Source organism: Bombyx mandarina, chromosome 10, assembly GCF_030267445.1.
Source record: "Bombyx mandarina strain Sakado chromosome 10, ASM3026744v2".
NCBI classification, from domain to species: domain Eukaryota; kingdom Metazoa; phylum Arthropoda; class Insecta; order Lepidoptera; family Bombycidae; genus Bombyx; species Bombyx mandarina.
The window spans coordinates 5,039,332-5,059,797 of NC_143217.1; the positions used below are offsets into that span (position 1 = coordinate 5,039,332).

The window sequence follows — 20,466 nt, forward strand, 5'->3', positions numbered from 1 at the left end:
AATAGTTTTACAATATAATATATTGACGGCAAAACAATTCCTTACTTGCCCTTTTTATCTTGCCCTCCTATAGCATAGAGCGCCATCTTGTGAACGATGAGTCCAAAGTTCTTTCTCGGTGTAGAGAGTCCGTTCTCGCTGTACCACGCGCGGGTGACCGGCTCAAAGCTCCATACGGTTGAGACGACCACCGACTTGCCGCGGAGATCGTCGTCACGTGGGTCTGCGCCTCCTGAACAATAATAATTAACACGTCGTGTGGGCATGTTCGTGTTTTTCCCTCTCTATTCGCTGGTAGCCTAAGGACTATTTCAGCTACACCCGGACGGGTGGGTCAGCTCACGGGTTCATCCTGAGAGAATTTGCTAACACTAGCCCTAGCAAGAGCAGTACTTCGCAGAGAGTACTACCGGATCGAAATCGCGACCCACTGAGAACATCCAGCGAGAAACTCAGCGGTCATTTTCGTAATAGGATTGCGCATCTCAACCATATGCGATCTACACAACTCATAATTGTTAGATCTAGCTTACATCCGGTCATCTGCGTGACGTCATCCCTCATCAGGCATAATCGGTCATTGGCATTTCAAAAAGCATTCCCCCCGTCAAAGTAAAAATTAAGGCGGCGGTATTTATGGTGATAGGGCGTCTTGTGATATACGCGTGGGTGAATACCACCACCTTGACTATTTCTGCCGTGAAGCATTCGGCCTGAAGAGCAGGGCAGCCGTTGTACTGTAAAAACTGAGACTTGGAACTCATGTCTTATAATTGGCGGCTGTATTGACGGGGTGATGTCTATGGGCTCTGGTGGCCACTTAACACCAAATGGTCAATCAATAAAAAAAACTGTGGGACGCGAAGTTGGTAGGTCGAAATGGCAGATGTTTGGCTAGTTATATTTTATGTTAAGTTATATTTGTCAATGATTGATTACATTTTATTAAATTCTGGTTTATGAATGAAGCCTGATCGATTGTTTCTCTGAAAGTAGGCGTTAATACGTCAAAATATAAAATAATTGGAGTTCGAAACGATTGGAGTTCAATTAACTCTCATAAAAGAAAATAATACAGTAATTTTTGAATAGAATAAACATCACAAATCATTGTTTGCGTATTTTGGTTTTTAAATTCCCTGTGATACAATATAAATTTCATACGGTATTATACTACACATTTTAAATCAGAGCCTGTCTCTTAGTCCTCAATTGACCTTAGATAAAATGCAGACAAGTCAATGACATTAAAAGCCTTTACAATGTTTGCAAGGATGCCGAGAATAGATATGGCAAATGTTTGTAAAGCAAACTTTTAATATTTACCAACAAGATAGACTCGTCCTCTTAAAAAGGCAATGGAGTGATGATGTCTCGGTTCGGGTAAGTTTCCAACGTTGTCCCAAACGTTCGAGACAGGATCGAATCTGCTAGACAAACACAATATTTTAAAGATAACTATCTCTATATCATACTTTAGACTATTAATGTAAATTGGAAATGTTTGAATATATTGAAAAGATTCACTTTTGAATATAAATATTTTAATATTAAATGCTCTTTGCTTGCTACGGTCTAAGGCTTTTCGGAAAATTTATCGTAAACTTTATTGACTAGACAATTTCAATTCGATCAGTGTGCTTAGTGCGCGTTTTTAACGTTCTCGATAGCGTCAAAGTTAACTCAAATTTGTATGGAGATGGAACGTTTCCTACGTTTGCCGCTAGGGGCGCTGTTCCAACTGCATACAAATTTAAGTAAACTCTTACGCTATCGAGAACGTTAAAAAACTCGCACTAAGCACACTGGTAGTTAAAATATCGTATGTATATACAGAAATTGAATACGTCAAAGATTGCTTTATAAATAGATAGAAGTGAAAAGAAAATATAACATCTTTTTGAGAAACACAATTTAGTAGCAGTGGCCACTAATTTGTACCTAGATTTGTACTAAATTGAGATGACACAAGTTCCAGGCATCGTCAATATCCAACTCAACTACGGCGATCGATAAAAGCAAAGTTACGCGGCGCATCGATCATGCTCATTGTAGGTATGTATGTGTCTTTAGAATATTTTGCTTTTAGCAAAAATTTTATTTGATTGTTCTACATGTGCTGAGCAGCTCCCGGATATCTGTTTGTTAAGTAGATATAAGAGCCCGTAAACATTACGTCAATGACGCCACCCACCAAAACATGAGGTCGCAGTCCCAATTCTATTTTACATATAACGATTATCCCCCATTCTTAAAACTGGATAAATTTTCATATATAATTTTGCAAATGCCACTAGGGTCAGTCATGTCATCCTATGCATAAGTAGCTACCGTCGCCCATTATGAACAATAACAATAGTGATGCCATAGGCACTGACCAAGCTCCTTTTCTTTTCTTTTTTAATTATTGAAGAAGCACAGGCCATGGCGAAGATCGTGAAGGCGAGTTCTTTTGAAAGCCGGAGTTTGTATGTGGCCAAAATATATAATAAACTTAAAATAAACTTTAAAATCAGAGCTGTGATTCAAACCTGTATATCTCTTTCCCCGTGTTCTTACCAACCCCGTATGTCGTATGAGGATCGATCCCGCCAAACACCAATACCGTTTCTCTATCCCAATCGAAGAGAGATCCCTCTGCGACGTATTTCTTGTTTGCTGGTCCGAGGATTGAAGCCGACAATTTGTTCCTTGAATTAGTTAAAATTTATTTGTAGTATTTTTTTTGGGGAGCTAGGGAAGTTTCTTTATTTACTGCCTTTGTAGGAAGACGAGCATTCGGTCCATTTGATGTTGAGTAATTGCTGTTGTTCATGGACGACAGCAATGTCTGATGCACAGCTATGTACCAATGGGTATCCCTGCAAAACTCATTTGAAGAAAGACATATCACAGCGCCCAAGAAACACTGCACTGCAAATTAAAATACTATTACTTGCAAAAAAACGATTATTATTTGTTACTAGCGTGGATAGTCTTACATGGTAATTCTGGCTATTGAATCCTTCGATTGGTTGAAGAGTGATATCTGCGGGGTGTTCACGTTGTTCGGAGCCGCCGGAGCAACGGTGGACGGAGCCGTTTCCTGGCGATTGACGTTTGCACTTGTGCGTCCACGAGAGGCCGATGGAACTTGTGAATTCCTGTGCATTAAAACCTTCTTTTCAATAACGATACACCTTTATTTTCAGCTGCCTTAATCGAATGCAGCAAATTTGCAAAAATATGCAATAAAGTGATGATAGGCTTATTACAGCTGAGAAATATAGGTTCTACACTTTTATTATGATTAGGAAATTGTAGGCAGCGGCTTGGCTCTGCCCCTGGCATTGCTGAAGTCCATGGGCGACGGTAGCCACTCACCATCAGGTGGGCCGTATGCTCGTCTGCCTACAAGGGTAATAAAAAAAATAGATATTTTAGTTTGCGTTGTATGATCTTTAAAAAAAAACATGCATTTAGCCGTTAATTCGCAGTTTTTAGTGAAAAATTATCACAGAAACATTACCTTTTGTATCCTAAAGCCGCAGTAGCAGAGGCAAGGTATGAAGCAGCTATACTGTGTCGTTTTTCGTTTCCATAGTTTTCCTACAAATATATGAAATAAATTATACGTTATTAATCAATTAATTAATATACCAATCAAGTTTCTATTTATATGAGCGTAAATGGTTGGGCGAAGGAGCTTTAAATTCATGTTGTGACAAGCGGTTTATTTTAATGGTTTCTGAAATATACATATCCTTCGTCAAACGAAACTTATATTAGTTTTTCATTAGCAATGGCTGGATCTACCTCTAGTATTATCAATGTTAAAAGCAAATATTATTTTGGGAATCTTCTTTTTATTTTTTATTTATTTTTATTGCTTAGATGGATGGACGAGCTCACAGCCCACCTGATGTTAAGTGGTTACTGGAGCCCATAGACATCTACAACGTAAATGCGCCACCCACCTCGAGATATAAGTTCTAAGGTCTCAGTACCTATATAGTTACAACGGCTACCCCACCCTTCGAACCGAAACGCATTACTGCTTCACGGCGGAAATAGGCGGGGTGGTGGTACCTACCCGTGCAGACTCCCAAGAGGGACCACCAGTCGACCACCAGTTTAGACGGAGTCGAGTCCATTTGGTGAGGAGCAGTTACAGCATCGTCCAATACGGCCAAAGTCGAGGATACAACAGTTTAAACTGATTCCTGTACTCATAGAATAATATGATAGAACCCCAGTTGAGTTTTTCAGCCATAAGGATAATAGCCTAAGAAACATATAAAGTATCTTACTCTAGTGGTTGCACTGCTCTCTGTGGTAACACTACTCGATTCGCTGTTCAAAACTGATTCCTTCTCGGGTAGCTCAAACATTTGCACTTGTTGCTGATTTCCAACCTGAAAACATACAGGTAATTGATTGGACAAAAAAGAAATTCAAAAAAGAAATCTGTGGTCAAAACCAAATTCAATTTAAATACCTTTTTAAATCATTAAGTATTTTAAGGTAGACAATTTTTAACATTGCTATTACATTTGGATAGGGACGAGAATGGTACGAATACTAGTTCTTATTTGGCTTTCGATTACAGAGCTTACTGCTAGTAGGGCCGCACGTGTCGATAACACTGTTCTGATTATTTTTGCGGTCAATTATCCGTATTACCGGAATTTAATAGTAATTTTCCCAGATCAGTAACCACATAAAGAAAGCTGAGCTAAAAACTTCCAAAAAATTTACGTCTTAAAACATTAATTTCCAATCGAAAAAAAAGGGGAAACTTCAAATCTGGATGAGATTTGCAAATGTGAATCAGAATCTGTTGAAAACCTTTTACGCGTCCGTTTTGTGTGATTTTTTAATCTTGGGGTCCTCTAATTTATTTAGCTCCTTAAACATCGATACAATCATTCAATTGTAGATCACGTGAATATTCGTTACCATAAGCATTATTTGTATTTAATTACTTATGTATACACTACATTTTGTTTTAAATTCAGTTCCAGGTACACGTCAAATTACGTAGTATATAAATTAGATTAAAATTTAGTTGTTTTTAAATTAGATACAAAGTTAATTAGAAACTGTTATTTTCACCGGTGCCTTCATTTCTCTTGGACGTTTTTCAGCTTGTGCATTCCTTCGATCAGTCAATTCGGGTATTTCTAGATCTACAGGTGGCGATCGAACTGGCGAAGGAGACTGACTGCCTTTTTTCATCTAAACAATATATGTGCTCATTATTTTCAATTTGGATCTTATGTTATTAGTTTATAAGGCCGACGAGCCTACGGCAGATTTGCTGGTGAGTGATTGCTTTTGTTCATGGACATAACAAAACTAGAGGAACAGCCAAGCCGCTAACTCTTTTAAAAATTTGTTTAAAAAAGGACATGTCATTAGCATTCATGAAGCGTGAAGCGAAAGTAATTGCTGTTATTGATGGTACGTTTTTTAATATTTGTATTAGTTAAATATTCAGAAGCAAAATTTAAAAACAAATTGTTTCTCTACCACAGCGGTGCAATAACAAATATCTTCTTTTAAAATAGCACAAAAAAGCCCTATTCAAGATCAATCCAAACAGTTTTAATCAGTGTACGAAATCGAAACAAAATAAGGATGTACTTTATAATCTATGGCTCGTTTAATTTATCTGTAGTCTACTTGCCTTTCTTCTACTTTCGAAGAATTCGCTCATCGTAGGAAAATCATCCTTGACACTAGCCAACCCTTTCAATGTAGCTGGAAGTGGAAAGTCCATTTTCGGCCTTCTCATTTCCATTTTGTCATTGTCCATGCCTCGTAAACTGCCTGACGTTAATATAAGAATAACATATTCACACATCTGTCTATTGCCTTCATTTTTCATAAGGGATTAATTTTTGACAGCGACAATGTTTTAATGCATTAGTATATGTGCTTTTAAAAGAAAACGAACAAAATGAATAATAGCTTATATATTAGTATAAGCAGCCGAGTTTGTTCTGTCTGTACATTGTCCGAAATATGCCTTTTCTGGATACTGACAATAAGAATAAGAAGAATTTCGATAATGAAATTGGAACATAAGTAATTACAATTATTTTTAAGGTTTTATCTCGCGTTTTGAATATCACGAAATTATTTCTGACATTTCGAACATTTTACCGTTTTTTTTGGTTACGGACAACTAGGGCGTTTGTTATTTGTTGACGTTTTTATATTGCGCTGAAATACATTATACGATTTTAATTCGAATATTGTCCTTAGTAAAAAACAAGTCTCTCTTTATTTTTGCTAATTTCTTGGATGTATCTTGTCTAAAGTCCTGGTGGTCTTCACCACGCTTTTTTTTTTTTTTTTTTTTATTGCTTAGATGGGTGGACGAGCTCACAGCCCACCTGGTGTTAAGTGGTTACTGGAGCCCATAGACATCTACAACGTAAATGCGCCACCCACCTTGAGATATAAGTTCTAAGGTCTCAGTAGTTACAACGGCTGCCCCACCCTTCAAACCGAAACGCATTACTGCTTCACGGCAGAAATAGGCAGGGCGGTGGTACCTACCCGTGCGGACTCACTATAGGTCCTACCACCTATTGTGACAGTAATCCAATGAAACTGTGTAGGTAATTTGTATGCAGTAGGAACAGCGCCCCTAGCGGCAAACGTAGTCAAACGTTGCAACTCCATACAAATTTGAGTTAACTTTTACGCTATCGAGAACGTTAAAAAACTCGCACTAAGCACACCGAACGCTGAAGTCGTCATTTTTATGCAACAGTAACTTCGATCTGATGTCTCAAGAAAACTCTCATAGCACAGTAGGTGCAGGGCGACATCGATACTTACTAAGTTATCGTAACGGTGAATCAAAAACATTGTTAAGAATGAAATCCAATACTTGGGGGTAGCGTTTGTTATTATATGCAAAACCGTCCCTAACTAAATGATTTCAAAATCAAATGCTTTCCTGAATAATCGAAAAAGATATTAATTAATTAGAAACAACTCTAAATAAAAAAAAGATTCCATTACACGCAAACGTGAACCCCGTTCGGATAAAAAAGCAAAAACGGCGAGCAATAGACCAACATCAATTTTAAAAACATACTAGCTGTACCCGTCCGCTTCGCTGGGCATTTAAAATTAACATTATTATTTCTCCCCCACAAAGATTCTCATCACTAACGCCCCCGCAACTGGTGTAGGGAGTCCAACATTCATATAAATATTAGCCTATCCATTAAGTACATGTATTTTCTACATGGATACCAAGTTTCAAGTCGATCGGGTGCATGGTTCAGTAGTTATAACGGAACATCCGTAAAAACCACTGTAGATTTATATATTAATATAGATAATTTAACTGAACCCGGTAAATCTTCGCTCCTCCTAGGCGGCTGCATCATCGCCATCTGTTGATACATCTGGTCTCTCGGGACCATGAACTGTTCGAGGTATTTTAGGAAATCCTTGTACGTCACGTGGTTCTGAAATGTAAACGTTAATCGATTTATGAATTCGGCAAGCACCGGCGCCGTAATTTAATAATGTTTATCTGTTATGAAACTGCCGGCAGAATATATGCAAATTTTCGTTGTTAAGGAAAGTTTGAATTCTTTATCTATTGTAATGCTTTGCAATATTTCCTAAATTTAATTTAAAAAAAGAATTCTTTAGTAATTAAGCTTTAACGATTAAGATTTAGTTTCATGAATCAACGCTTATTTGAAAGTTTATTTTTTGTTCAACAGTAATATAAGAAAAATATACAGGCTTAAGATTCATCATTTCAAAATGTAATCAATGTAATCATGTAAATATAAGCTCAATGTCAAGAGTTATTTAGACTTGATTAATGACTCGTCCATTCCACATTTAAATGAAATCACGTCATAATTAATTATATGAATGATATCTACAAATTCCCTTATCGTATAATAAAAAAATATAAACTTTCCCAAAAAAAGACTGATGAAAAAAATAGATTTTTACATCGGCTAAAATTAACTTGCTCTATATTTTTTTTAATTAGAAAAAACTAACCATTAAATTAATTAATAAAAACTACATAACCATTTCCAAAACACAATAATAGGTAGAACTGAAGCACGTCCATAGTTACCAGAAGAAAAAAAAAGGTTATATTTTTTTTGGAAAATTGCTAATGAAATTAAAGCTTTACATTCTCCTTTGATTATTTTTAATTTTCATTATGTTATTTTTGTGTGATATAACGATATACAATGTGTATTTTGACAAATGCGTGTAACATAATTTGGAGAGTTGGAAGTATCTTTCCCTGTTTATGTATACATAGATCTAAAACATTCAGTTATTAAACCTGTGTACATATTTAAAAATAGCAAGTTTCACTGCGTGTGGCACATTGTTGTTGACACACACTGTTTCGCGGATAATAAAAAAATCATGGGAATCAAGTACTCTATACTGACATATACTATACTATACTATGCTATACTATACTGACTCTATACATTTTATATCTATATTCGTATTGTCCAGATATTTTTTTATTTTTTTATGGGAAATGTGAATAAACCTATTCAATGTAGAACGACTTCAACCTATTTGGAGTAAATTAAAAAATAAAAGGAAGAATGACAATTTTTTTGTCGCTTAGATGGGCGGACTAGCTCACGGCCCACCTGGTGTTAAGTGGTTATCGGAGCCCATACACATCTACAACGTAAACGCCGCCACTCAACTTAAGACAAGAGTTCTAAAGGGTTAGTATTTATAGTCTCAGTTTTTACAGTACAACGGCTGTCCGACCCTTCAAACCGAAACGCATTACTGCTTCACGGTAGAATTAGATAAGGTGGTGGTACTTGCCCGTGCGAACTTCTAAGACGTCCTACCACCAGCAAATGACATGAGTGATGACATTGATAAAACGAGCGATAAAACAAAAATAGCATGTAAAAGGCTGTAAAGCTTGTAAGCATGTAAAGCTGATTGAGACATTAATATAAATGCTACATGTATAGACAAGCATGCTTAATTAAAGAGATCATATATGAAAGATTTTTAAAACATGAACATATCATTGCTCCGTAGTGTAGCCATATACTGTTAAATGGATTTACGTCTTGATACGCCTTGTTACGGGTGGCATGATTTGAGGGGCGACAAATTTTCAAATTCATTTTTAATTTCTGAGACGAAAAAAAAGTAGTCTCCTTTGAAAATAAGTACAGATTACTATATAAAAAATAAAATAAAGTTATTTTAAATTTGAAATAAAAATATTAGATCACAATTAATCTTATACCTTTAAATGAGCAATTCTTGTATCTTAATATATATGTATATAATCTGAATATCGGAAACGGCGGATTTCGGGGGTGATAAATCGATCTAGTTACGATTTATTTTCAGAAAATGTTGTTTTACTCGTGTTTTCAATAATCAACTCTTCCCGACATCTATTGGCGAATAATAATACTATTTTTCTTAATTGAGGGCAACTAACCGCTTTCAAGACAACAAGATGGAGTTATCAAAAAATAAAACGAGCAAAGCTCGGTCATCATCTAGTAAAATTTATTCTAACATTAGGGGCAGCGCGATAAACAGGGCCTAGGACGGCATCAAGCCTAAATCAGTCACTGGCAACTGGAAAAGTATTGAGATATTCAATTAACCTTTTCATCACCGATCCAATTCCTTTCGGCCGGTTCTGTGAGACCCAGAACGTCGATCCAGTGATAATAGTTCTTTGAATTGTTCCCGTACCAATACTTTATGATTACATAACTGTAATTAAAATATTAACACGATATAAAGTATGTATCAAAAATTTACTACAAGGATGTCTTCTTGTTTTCCATTCTACATTCGTATCTGGATAATTAGACAATAAGGAAAAATCCTCATCATCCATTTTTACTCGTTTCGTGGCCATTGTTCCCTGGCTTTGTTTTTCATTTTGTAAATATGTTATCGGTATTAAGTATGATTAAGACATCACTAGCTGTACCCGTCCGCTTCGCTGGGCATTTAAAATTAACATTATTATTTTTTGCCCCCACAAAGATTCTCATCATTAACGCCTCCGCAACTGGTGTTGGGAGTCCAACACTCATATAAATATTAGCCTATCCATTAAGTACATGTATTTTCTACATGGATACCAAGTTTCAAGTCAACCGGATGCATGGTTCAGTAGTTATAACGGATCATCCGTAAAAACCACTGTAGATTTATATATTAGTATAGATCATCCCGTGAGAACAGCTATAGGGCTTATTATAATAATTTAGTATATTTTCTAGTTTCACCGATCTGTTCGCAAAACACTTATGTTACAATCAAAAAATAATAAATGCTCTTTGTTCCAAACTACTTTTACAACGGTAACTAACGCAAGTCCGTCGTCAACCATCTGCTGTACTTCAGGCTCGTTGACAATCTCCAAGATTTCCGAATTGTCCGGATTACGCTTGATGTCAACTAGCTGCCACGGCGAGATCAAACCGAAGCGGACACAACGCATTATTTCAATAGCGTAATGACGACGCGAAGACCAATCGCCGTGTAACCAACGCACTCCAGCCATAAGCACTTCCATTTCGCTAGAGGGATGAAAATTAAAATAAATAAAAAATGTGTGGTGTTGTGGGACACCGGATAGGAACGAAGTTCCTTATTATAAAAATATTAATTTTAAGTTCTATTCGAGGTATAAAGAAAATAAAACTGGAGGTTTCGCAACAACCCACGGTCATTCGGTAACGTGCGAACTTATTGTGGTACACTTCCTTCACGGTTGTTTGCTTAAAAGTTAGTTGTATTGCGCAAACGATCGCTCTGAGATCTTGGTCAATGAATGATAAAAAAATATGTTATTTTTTGTACGTTATTACAAAGTTAAGTCGTACACTGTGTACATTACTAATAAAAATCTTACGTTACGGACGTTTTTTCCCGGTTAGGGTACCTCTCCGCATGGTCCCATAAGGAACTTCATTCCAAAAATTTGTTAATTATCATATTTTATCAATTTATCTCTTTCATTTTTTTCGAAGTTCTTCTCATGAAGAATTGACACGGCTCTATCTATACACGGATCAATCTATATACCGATATCTCATTGGTGAAATAACCCTGTCCGTGATAATAGATCGGTCCCAGAAGAGCGTAACATGACCATTATCAAGAATTAATCGAGTTTGGTTTTTATAATAATAGTTTAAAAAGCAAAATAGCTTTTCAGACTTTAAGCATTGAAATTCATCGAAGAAATAATACTATGATGTTGTTTTATGATTACCTGGTAACGCAAATGTAGTTTGATTTGAGAAAGATCATAACTTCCTCCTGATCGAGATCCAAAAAATCTTTAGACGCGACTAGCGGAAGGAAGAATCGCATTACACGTGGTACCTTAAAAATAAAATAATTAATGCCAATAAAATAACTTTAGGTCGAATTAATAAAATTAGAACGAAGACGATATCGTAATGATTTTTTCCTAATTGAAAATAAAAGTGTTGTCTTTGATTTAAGTTGTTAAAGAAAAATACACGTTAAAGAGCTTATTTTAGATTAGAACTTATTTTACTTGAAACTTTATTTACTTAAAATGTTCGATCCTCAAGGGATAACTAAATAATGAGCCTGTATATTCGAGTCTATTATGAACAAACTTGTAGGCATCAGAATTAAACTATAAAAATGTATAACGTTAATTTGTATTGGTGAATACTCCCACCCTGCCAACCCTTGTAAATTATTGAATTGAGTTTGGAACCAACGTCCATTAATATGGCTCGTCGACTTATACAACTGAGGCATAACCATAGCTCTCTATAGCTTATAACAAAATGTTTTTTTTTTTAAATAAATACCATTATATCCACAACGGGGGTCATCCCTTTTAGTTTTGCTTCCCTGAACAAAGCGAATGCTGTATCCTCACAGAATAAATTCTCGTTTAATATAAACGCCCGGCATTGGTCTTCTAAATCTGAAAGTTATGAGATGAAAACGGAGCGAAAAAGTTTTTTTAGGATTATTTTCAATAGGTATTGAAACTGGGCAAATATTATTTATATCACTACGATGTACTAGCCCTGGTAGGTGGCGCGTTTGGTTGTGGCCTTATTATTGGTAATGTCTATGAGCGATAATGATAATTAAGTAGGCCTTAATTTCGGCTGCCTGCAGTGGCTTTAACAAACATATTACTTGAACACTTTTCAATCCATTAACATTGTTGAAACAAATAGCACCCCATTTGATATACGTTGTACATTTGATATACTTTGTTTGGATATACGGTAAAAACCTTCGTTGAAAAACTGTACAAAGTTTGGTCTTAATCGAAATAAACGACAAAGATAATACGTTTTTATATTTTAAAAATAAAAAGCGTAAAATCAATTGTATACACTAAATACCTTTAATTGACAGATATTGTGCAGCACAGAAAATGTCCAATATGTTTTCCCTTTTAAGAACCTTATTACTTTCGCAACCATTATAAACCATCCATTCGTAGATTGAACGGAAAGCTTCCGGTGTTACTTTGGACTAAAAATCGTAATAAAATTATAAATTAGTATTTCGATATCGGATACGCATTCGTTTAGAAGAACGTTGATAATTTACCGATGGTAAATCGATTTCTTTATTGACATTAGCATCGAAGAACGAAGAATAAACTTGCAAAACTATTTGATGACAACGTAATTCATTATTATCGATACGGACCACAGCGTCGGTATTTCTGCAAATCATGTATCAGTAAAAGTAGGTACGCTGCTGGAAAATGATTACAAGATAAAGAAATATTTAATACATTTTTATCTTTGTGATTAGGATAATAATAGGTGCTGTTGACTGGTATCAACAGTATAATTTAATTTTAATAAAACTAAACTGTTTTACAGTTTTGTAAAACTTTACAGTTATTACACTTAGCTTATTTATTGCTAATGGCGTTACGAAGAAACAACACGACGTTGCTGTTAGTAATCAATAGGCAGCGATATTTATATCACGTTACCTCACAGCATTATAAGAAATCAATAGCATTTTCTCGATATTAAAAATTCTTATCAGGTCTTGTATTTTTTTAAATGGTCTAAAAATTAAATGTTTTAGATTCAATTTCAATTTAGGGCTCATTGATCACGAAGTTACTCATGGCAGACTAGTTGCAGATTCAAATTCAGCATTGACAGACAGCTCCACCGTGCCAGCACCCCATGACGTTTCCGCACGATACAATAACGCTTTTTAATGGTTAAGTACATTTTTAAATTCTCGCAACTGACATGTGACTGACCCAACTGATCATCTATCGTTGTCTTGTCTATTTGTACAACGAAATAGTCACATGTACAATCTAGAGGATATCACTTCGGAGGATTTCGATTATGTCCTCACGCTATCCATGAATAATTGTTTAACAACACACGGGCCAGTGAACTTATAAACTATATCAAATTGATTTTATACTAATACTTTTGCATGGCTACACGCATTTGAATGACTGTTTTGCGGTAACTTCTTTAAATGTCTAGGTTACATTAGCTTGTTTACAAATCAAGTTTAGTAGTTATTATTTTGTATTAACTAGTCTTAGTCATTTGTTTTTAATTATTAATTGGTTCCGTCACTTCTGAATATAGCCGACAACGATAGTGTTCCGTTGTATATTGGTTTTATGACTATTTTAAATAAACGTACATGAAGTTGTGGACTCTTCGATAGAACTCTTGGAATAGGTCTTGTTTTTTTGGTAACTGAACCCGCATCCAATCTATTGGTTCCGATGTAGTGTAGCCGAGGCTAGCCAAGTCTTTTCCTTTTTCATCTTTACTACTAACCGATTTGCTATTTTTCACTCTAGTTTTAACATCTGCGTTTCTTACTTGTATATTTTCTCTATTACCAAATCGCAATAGGGGTTCGGGTTCAAGATCATTTTCCTAAAATTTAAAACGATAATAGAGTTCGAATTAGAATCTGGATAAAAGTCTGTTTATTATTTTGGTGACAGATTTTACGATTGCATACAAAATTTTCTGATGTGTCATCGTCTGGTTCACCGGCGGCTTTTCCTTCAAATTTAACTTTAACTTTGGCTTGCGTTGGGTCTGCGAGTAGAACTCCTACTGTTGATGATTGGAATACAACCTGCGTAAAAAAAAATATTTTCACTTCCTAGCCACGAATATCAAACGTACGTATGTATAACAAATCCTCTCAATTTTCAAAATCATTTCTACGTTACATGAAAAACGTTCACTAGTAGTGAAGGACCTTTTTCAGTTTATCTATACTAATATATAAATCTACAGTGGTTTTTACGGATGTTCCTTTATAACTACTGAACCATGCATCGGATTGACTTGAAACTTGGTATCTATGTAGAAAATACATGTACTTAATGGATAGGCTAATATTTATACGAGTGTTGGACTCCCTACACCAGTTGCGGGGGCGTTAATAATGAGAATCTTTCTGGGGGTGAGAAATAATAATGTTAATTTTAAATGCCCAGCGAAGCAGACGGGTACAGCTAGTTACTTATAAGAATAGTTTTTTTTTTTTTAAACCTGACCGTCTCCTTACTTGATTCGACTGGACCTTAAGATAACCGCTTGGCGTATGTTTGAAAGGAAACGCCTCTGCCTTTTGGAAACCCTCTTGATCTGTACTGCAAACACTAAAAATATTAAATGCTAAACTAAACATTCAATTCTCGCAACAGATACGTTTGGAGGAAATGCAAGGAGGAGCTGTTTATGAATCTATTTCGGGAGCTATGTATGCTACGACTGAAAATAGAACTAATGAAATACTTTACCTAGAATTTTCAGCGCAGGAGGAGATGTTTTCGTTGGCAACGTCCCGTATATTGTTCATGTAATCATAGGGATATTTTGAATTATACGTTTCCGGAGACATTCCTTTCTTCTTATGTTTTCTGAATGAATAAAATACTTACAATATAAATACAAAGTGACCAAATATTGTTTGTGAACGCATTTGGAGTGTTTATAGGGTGATTTGGCCCGATAAGTGTTGTAGTTTTATAGTGTGAGTTAATGTATAAAATTATATGTGCGTATTGTGTTGCTTTTGTTTTTTTGTAATTTAAATTTCTAAATTTCTCTTCTTGTTCACTGTCTACTTATATGTGATTTTGATTGTGGAAACATATTTGGTTATTGTTTTAGCTATTTTTTTTTAAATATTGTATGTTTTGTATTGTACTGTTTGTTTCCCAAATAAATAAATAAATACGAATACTTTTATAATTTCTACCTTCCTTTAGAATTCCAAGGCATGTAAGTTTGTTTGTCTATTGAGTTTCGATGGTAATTCAGAGTAGCGTCTCCAGCACTACCGTAAATCAAATCTCTTCTGTTCTCATCTGGATTGATTTTTCGATTTAGTAAATAATTTGTTGCTGTAAAATTAATCAATAATTGTTTTATTTAAATTGAATATAGACAAATTAAAAAACCGGGAAGAGCCTTTGATTTACTCTGGGTTATATTAAATAATTGAAACCAGATTTAGCGATAATTTTAATAAAGCAACAAATAGTATTTTTCACAGGCATTAAGGTGAAATTTGTTTTCATTTTATGATAAATAAAACTATTTAGTTTGCAAATCTCAAATTGCATTTGCAAATCTCAAATTGCATTTGCAAATCTCATCTAATTACACGTTATTTATTAAATAAGATGATGATTCCTGATAATTTTGCTACATGATAAACTGCAACGAAAGAAGAGAGAATATAATCTATGAAATGAATTTAAACCTTGAGGTAATAGTGATTATGGTTGAATTTCGAGTATTGAACAAACAAAATAAAACTATGAATAAATACCTAAAATTGTACTTTACATGTTCATATCTTTCTATCAATAATGTCGTATGTCGCTTTAAGTTATTTGTCATCTACATTTGGCAGACATTATGTGCACAGACAATGCTACCTTTCTACGTATCTTAGCGATAATTTTTTTTGATAAGTACACACTTTAAAAAAAATTACATTTTTACATTTAGGACAACCATTTAGGAATTTTACAGTCTTAGTCATCGCGTTTAATCGCAGGTACCAATTTATATAATTGAACATTTATCTTATGTCTAAAAATAACTTTCACGATAGAGGAATAACAGTGCGTAATGCATTCAATTCCGAAAAATATATTTGCGTTATTCATTCTTGCACAATTGAGACATACATATACAATACCTCGAGTTTCAAGGGGGGTGGCGGCATTTACGGTGTGATTCTTAAGGGCTCCGGTAATCACTTAAGATCAGATAGGCTGCAAATGAGCTTTTTCAGCCGTCTAAGTACAAATACAAATAGTAAATACAAATAATTTTTTACTGGTGGTAGGACCTCTTGTGAGTCTGCCGCGAAGCAGTAATGCGTTTCGGTTTGAAGGGTGGGGCAGCCGTTGTGACTATACTGAGAGACCTTAGAACTCATATCTCAAGGTGGGTGGCGGCATTTACGTTGTAGATGTCTATGGGCTCCAGTAGCCACTTAACACCAAGTAGGCTGTGAACTGGTCCCCCCATGTAAGCAATAAAAAAAAACAAATAAATAAGAAGTCTTCTTATTTAAAATTTCGCAAGTCTTGCGAAATTTTATTTAGGAAATTTATTTCTCTCTTTCTGTGTCGGTGCAAATCCGACTAGAAATTGGCTTAAAACCCCAATAAATCCTTTACTATTATAATATTATGTAATTCAAAGTATTAATAGTTGAAAATACTAACTAAAAACTCACTGAAATCACTGTTCGTATTCAAATCCGATAAGGAATTACTTCTGTGCAGCTTAGGTTTTATTGTTATACAGTACTCTTCGAAAATGTTTCTACAGACTTTTCCCTTTCTTTTTCGAAGGCTACTGAAAATTTCAATTTTAGAATAGTTGGCATGCTATTAGAAGTGAAACATGTTCAGTTCCAGATATCTTACAAACATACCCTATAAATTTAAAGAGAAATCGTTTCAAAAGAGGGAATGTTATTATTAGGTACCAAAGTATATTAATCAACGTTTTTGATTGCAACTGTCAGCTTACAAATTAGATACGACTGTGTTTTATTTCACACCAATAAAAACAAATGCACAACTAATTAAATACAAAAGTACCATCGGAGTCATCATTAAAAACTTCCAGATCATGTGGCCTAATATTATTGAAGGAAAAATTTTAATCTCAATTAAGTAATTCCAAGTAATAAGCACTGCCTTTGTACATAATTTTCTTATTACTCTGTACTATGTCTTCTTTTTTGTGTGTACATAAATAAATAAAATAATAATAAATAAATAAATTAATATGTATTAATATTTATTAACAATCACGCCACGTTAACTGGTCCCGTGATAAGTTCGTAAAGAACTTGTGTTACAGGTACCAGATAACGGAAATAAATGTAAGATTTTTATTATACACATACATATATTTAATATAGATCCATAACCCTGGAAAAGACATTTATATTTATCATACAAATATCTTCCCTTGGCGGAATTCGAACCCGCGACCCCCTTGTGTAGTGACCATGTCACTTACCACTACACCAGACGGCCGCATAAATAATTCTCGTTTATTTCTTGATTTAAGAAATCAAAATGTTGTTCGTATACTGACCCGTAAGATTGATGGAATAAATTTGGTTTCCTTGCATTTGATATAACCACTTCTGTACCATTTACCTGTAGGTAAAAATAAATACAGTTTCGAGAATTACTTGTTCATGCAATACGTATGATACTAGTTCTTAGTACCTAGGCTTCGTAATATTACGAAAAAATAGATACCATTTGAGACGCAGACGTTTGCTTAAATTGTGTCACATAATTAATTACGCCTAAAATATGTAACTAATGAATATTTCATCATCATGATCATCATCTCAGCCTGTCCACTGTCCACTGCTGAACATAGGCCTCTCCAACTGATGTCCAGTGCGGCCGGTCCGTTGCCACCTGCATCCAACGTGACCCAGTGTTGAACCAGCAATTTTCACCAGGTCGCCGGTCCATTTGGTGGCCGTCCCACACTGCGTTTGCCAGTACGTATTATATATAAGTATATTTAAGTTTATAAGTATATATAGAATATTTACTGTATTGAAATTTTCATTGTTCTTGTAAGCCGAAGCATTATAAGTGTGGTATAACTAGGTGCTACCCGCGACTTTACCAGTCAATGAATAGTATGAATTATTTTTTCTAGGCTGTCCTGTAATTTTTCTACAGATAATAAAACAGTTTTCCGTGTTAATGATATGTATTTTGGGGATGTATCAGAAGATGGCCTATGTCACTCTCTTGAACTAAAACAATCACTTTAAAACGTGTCAATTAGTTGCTTCGTTTCGAAGTAAAAGAAGTAGGTACCAGAAACTACGCAAATAAAAAACCAACACGCTTTCAGATACACAATGTTAAAAACAAGTATAAAGTATAAAATTCATAAAAAATCTGATAACAAGGTTCCTTTACACAAGTTCTTGGAATTTGTTAATTTTATTATTTTTGTTGTCTATACTTCTATACTAAAGAGGATTTATATTATAAAGAGGAAAGATTTGTTTGTTTGTTTGTATTGAATAGGCTCGGAAACTACTGAACCGATTTGAAAAACTCTTTCACTGTTTGGAAGCTACATTATTCCCGAGTGACATAAGCTATAATCTTTTTTGAAAAACATTAGGGATCCCTACTAAAACTCCAATAATGTAACCCAAGGTGTAAAAAAATGACCTAAAACATTCTTTACATCGCGTGCCCTACGAAAATTATTGATGATAGAATAAAATTATGTACTACAACTTTGTAGAACACATTATTATTTGTAAAAAGTGTCGCGACAGCATATGTCTAACTGTTACAGTTATGCCGCAATAAGTGTTATTTTATTTAAAAAAATAAAACAACGTCAAATATCATTGAAATTGTTGTTGACCCGAGCGGAGCCGGAGCGGGCCGCTAGTTATCAATAATTTCGTTAATGAATTAAGGAATATTTGTTTAGATTTACGTATAAGCGTTTATAGTGTTATAAGTCAAGTGGGTATTAAGAACATTCATGATCTGTTATTAAATCTCAAAAATAAGATTTACCTTTTCCAAACTCAAGCTTTTCTGCATTTCAAAATCATTGAAAGAATAATACAAGAATCCATGCCATATTTTAGAAAGTAATATTTTAATTTGGTGAATAAATAATTCCAATATTCGGTTATAATTTTTGACAGTTGTTGTTGACGCCACTATTAAAAATTTGACAAAAATACTGTAGTCTCTTAAATTGACATGTATACTTTTTCATTTTAAAAGTGGCCAGTCACTTTTATGTAGAATAAGTTTTAATAGTGAGTTCATCATAAGTCTAAATCACAATATGATAATTACTGAATTCTGAAAACTCTTCGCTTTCATCTATCTTCTTCTTCTATCTATATATATAAAAATGAATTGCTGTTCGTTAGTCTCGCTAAAACTCGAGAACGGTTGGACCGATTTGGCTAATTTTGGTTTTGAATTATTTGTGGAAGTCCAGAGAAGGCTTAAAAGGTAGATATATATGAAAATGCTCGGAATTAAATAAAAATAACATTTTGTTTTTCCCTTGATTTGTCCCCCGTCGAACGGATTCCTTTTGTTTGTTTTAAGTTTGTTTTATACAAAGGTTTAGGTCTTTTATTTACCGATTGAGGCACTACGAAGTCTGCCGGGTTAGCTAGTTATTGATAAATATAATAATTTGATATGAATTTTGGAATAAAATATTTAAATCCACATTAACATGAGAACACACACGAGGCTTGTAGGGAGTAGTGTACAGAGTAGGCAGCGGCTTGGCTGTGGTCCTGGCATTGCTGAGGTCCATGGGCGATGGTGACCACTCACCATCAGGTGGGCCGTATGCTCGTCTGCCTACAAGGGCAATAAAAGAACATCTTAGATTCGTTACACTTTTTTTATTAAACAATGTGTATTTTATTATTATTATTTTCTGTGTATTATGTATCTGCTGTATTGTATTATGTATACTATCAAGATAGAATCTCAACTTTTGTCTTGTTTTTAGCTGCTGTCCATCAATCCAGTCAGCCAATATTAAAAACAGTTTTTTCATGGGTCAACAAAGAAACGAAGCGAAGGATCAAAGATAGAAAAGGATAACAAATGTCACATTCTCATCTAAATATCGCATCGCATTTTTAGACATCTTCAATACACTTATTCGTTTCTGCTAGTTTTATAATAGTACCTACAAGCAGAATACCTCTATGGAACGGGATTTTTTTACCACCAAAAAGATTGGCACTTCATTCACGTCTTTCTGTTTTAATTTATTTATAAAGTCTAGAGGTCCCGCAGTAGTTGAAATTCGACTATAATTAATTGGAATTGTAAGTTTGTACACTATTATGATTGTATTTTATATT

General features: G+C 34.6%; 1 protein-coding gene across 1 annotated transcript in view; it reads right to left on the reverse strand.

Annotated features, from left to right (window-relative positions):
- The window catches only part of LOC149502173 (uncharacterized), a 28,125-nt gene extending 8,963 nt beyond the window's left edge, over positions 1-19,162 (reverse strand). Inside the window, exons 1-23 of the mRNA XM_089730487.1 lie at positions 19,136-19,162; positions 17,588-17,722; positions 16,783-16,936; positions 15,286-15,430; positions 14,825-14,944; positions 14,590-14,683; positions 14,032-14,151; positions 13,702-13,943; positions 12,619-12,736; positions 12,408-12,540; positions 11,856-11,974; positions 11,279-11,391; positions 10,371-10,580; positions 9,651-9,762; positions 7,355-7,472; positions 5,669-5,811; positions 5,095-5,217; positions 4,290-4,394; positions 3,509-3,588; positions 2,982-3,143; positions 2,532-2,690; positions 1,327-1,427; positions 46-232 (exon numbers count right to left, since the gene is read on the reverse strand). Of these exons, the coding sequence (XP_089586613.1) occupies positions 46-232; positions 1,327-1,427; positions 2,532-2,690; positions 2,982-3,143; positions 3,509-3,588; positions 4,290-4,394; positions 5,095-5,217; positions 5,669-5,811; positions 7,355-7,472; positions 9,651-9,762; positions 10,371-10,580; positions 11,279-11,391; positions 11,856-11,974; positions 12,408-12,540; positions 12,619-12,736; positions 13,702-13,943; positions 14,032-14,151; positions 14,590-14,683; positions 14,825-14,944; positions 15,286-15,430; positions 16,783-16,936; positions 17,588-17,722; positions 19,136-19,162 (3,020 nt within the window). The remainder of the gene's footprint in view (positions 1-45; positions 233-1,326; positions 1,428-2,531; positions 2,691-2,981; positions 3,144-3,508; positions 3,589-4,289; positions 4,395-5,094; positions 5,218-5,668; positions 5,812-7,354; positions 7,473-9,650; positions 9,763-10,370; positions 10,581-11,278; positions 11,392-11,855; positions 11,975-12,407; positions 12,541-12,618; positions 12,737-13,701; positions 13,944-14,031; positions 14,152-14,589; positions 14,684-14,824; positions 14,945-15,285; positions 15,431-16,782; positions 16,937-17,587; positions 17,723-19,135) is intronic.
- Positions 19,163-20,466: the final 1,304 nt, after the last annotated feature.